Source organism: Myotis brandtii, unplaced genomic scaffold (assembly GCF_000412655.1).
Source record: "Myotis brandtii unplaced genomic scaffold, ASM41265v1 scaffold679, whole genome shotgun sequence".
NCBI classification, from domain to species: Eukaryota; Metazoa; Chordata; class Mammalia; order Chiroptera; family Vespertilionidae; genus Myotis; species Myotis brandtii.
In genome coordinates this window covers 123,887-126,254 of record NW_005370653.1, presented here as the reverse complement: position 1 = coordinate 126,254, position 2,368 = coordinate 123,887, and the positions used below count along the sequence as shown (strand labels likewise).

The 2,368-nt window shown below is 57.1% G+C and overlaps 1 protein-coding gene across 1 annotated transcript in view; it reads left to right on the top strand.

Annotated features, from left to right (window-relative positions):
• The window catches only part of CHRM3 (cholinergic receptor, muscarinic 3), a 99,609-nt gene extending 97,856 nt beyond the window's left edge, over positions 1-1,753 (top strand). The window contains 3 exon segments of the mRNA XM_005881334.2: positions 1-2; positions 4-924; positions 1,035-1,753. The exon segment at positions 1-2 is cut by the window's left edge and continues 913 nt beyond it. Coding sequence (XP_005881396.1) covers positions 1-2; positions 4-874 — 873 coding nt within the window. The 3' untranslated portion in view covers positions 875-924; positions 1,035-1,753.
• Positions 1,754-2,368: the final 615 nt, after the last annotated feature.

Below are 2,368 nucleotides of genomic sequence, written 5' to 3'. Positions count from 1 at the left end.
GGCGCGCTCGGCCCGCCGGCGGTGCGGCTGCTGCGACTTCTGGTTCCCCACCAAGACCTGGACGCCCAGCGCCCAGCGCGTGGAGCAGGACCACAGCAGCAGCGACAGCTGGAACAACAACGACGCGGCGGCCTCCCTGGAAAATTCCGCGTCCTCCGACGAGGAGGACATCGGCTCGGAGACCAGAGCCATCTACTCCATTGTGCTCAAGCTGCCCGGGCACAGCACCCTCCTCAACTCCACCGCGCCACCGTCCCCAGACAGCCTGCGGGTGCCTGACCAGGAGCTGGGCACGGCGGGCGTGGAGCGGAAAGCCAGCAAGCTGCAGGCCCAGAGGAGCATGGACGACGGAGGCCGCTTTCAAAAGAGCTTCTCCAAGCTTCCCATCGAGTTAGAGTCGGCCGTGGACCCGGCCAAGACGCCCGACGCCAACTCCTCCCTGGGGAGGTCCACGGCCACGCTACCTCTGTCCTCCAAGGAGGCCACTCTGGCCAAGAGGTTTGCTCTGAAGACCCGGAGCCAGATCACGAAGCGGAAGCGGATGTCGCTCATCAAGGAGAAGAAAGCCGCCCAGACCCTCAGCGCCATCCTGCTCGCCTTCATCATCACCTGGACGCCCTACAACATCATGGTCCTGGTGAACACCTTCTGCAAAAGCTGCATCCCCAAAAACTACTGGAACCTGGGCTACTGGCTGTGCTACATCAACAGCACCGTGAACCCCGTGTGCTACGCCCTGTGCAACAAGACCTTCCGCACCACCTTCAAGACGCTGCTGCTCTGCCAGTGCGACAAGCGGCGGCGGCGCAGGCAGCAGTACCAGCAGCGGCAGTCCGTGACCTTCCACAGGTGTGCGCCCGAGCAGGACGTGTAGAGTGAGCTTGGTATATGGCCATGACCTTCTATAGCTGTGCGCCCAAGCAGGACGTGTAGAGTGAGCAGTCCGTGACCTTCCACAGGTGTGTGCCCGAGCAGGACCTGTAGAGTGAGCTTGGTATATGGCCATGACCTTCCACAGGTGTGTGCCCAAGCAGGACCTGTAGAATGAGTTTGGTCAATGGCCATGACCTTCCACAGGTGTGCAACCAAGCAGGACGTGTAGAGCGAGCTTGGTCAATGGCCATGACCTTCCACAGTTGTGCACCCGAGCAGGACCTGTAGAGTGAACTTGGTCAATGGCCGTCACCAAACACACACGCCAGCCCACAGGCCTTCGGAGGGCGTCCGTGGGGGGTGGGGGAGGATGATTCCTGGTAATAATGTTCTTATCGCTCAGATGAGAAAGCTGCCTGTTTACTGAACCATTGGATAAACCCATTTTAATACAAAAAAAGTCAATTAATTCTTCAGAGGGGGGAAAAAGCGTATTACTGAATATAAAGAAAGTGACTCTGAAATAGACTTCAAGGGTTTTTTCTTAAAGAGGAAAAAAATTGCTTCATGGCCCTTCGACACCCATGCTTGCCTCTTTTCCTGTCCATGAGTCCTGGAATCTCAGGGCCACACAGCTGGCTGCCCTTGCTGCCGCGTCCTTCACACGGATCCCAACAGTGTGGATTCGGGTTCCGCGTGGACAGGGCCAGGCGACTGCCTCCGCGGCCCTGAGGTTGTTTCATCCGTCGCTAAGCTGCACCTTCTCGCCCCAGGAGAGCTGTTCGTCTCCTCTTTGGTGTGTTGTGAAACTCTGTTTGTGGACTTGATTTTTGATTCCTGCCAGTCCTGTTTGGTGCAGTTCAAGTTTTGTACAAATAAATATGTAAGGATATGGATATGTGTGAGTGTGTGAGAGTTCCACATACACACACATCATGTATACGATATAGCGGGAATCCTTGAACTGGCAAGTTGTTCCCACGAGACGTGCTTTCAGAACTTTGGTAACTGAAGTTCTCCAGACCCTAACACAACCTAAAGGCGAACCAAACCCAGAGGAATGTTTCCAAACCCAGGGCTGTTGTACAAAGACCACCCTGGGGAGCGTGCCCGGCCCTCCCACAGATCTGGGCCGAGGAGTCAACCTGGGATCAAGGTCAAGCCCCAGGACTCGGCCAGACGGAGTGTCAACCATCTCCTTTTTTGATATCCTCAGCAAAGCGCCATCCCCTGGGGCCCCTGTGAGCTCAAACACTGAACCCCATCCCCAGGTCCGAATGGAATTGTCCAGTACTGAATGTGCCCCAGCCAGGCTGCTGCTACCTGAGCTGGGAAAGCCACGCACAGCGGTGCGTGTGGGAAAGCAGGACGGCTCGTGAGGGAGGGCGAAGGAAGGAGCAGCTGGCATCATCCCGGTGAAAACTTTCCCCCTTGGTCACATAGCTCTGCCCAGCGCCTCCTGGTCCATCCTGTGGCCTCACCTGGTGGGTGGGGC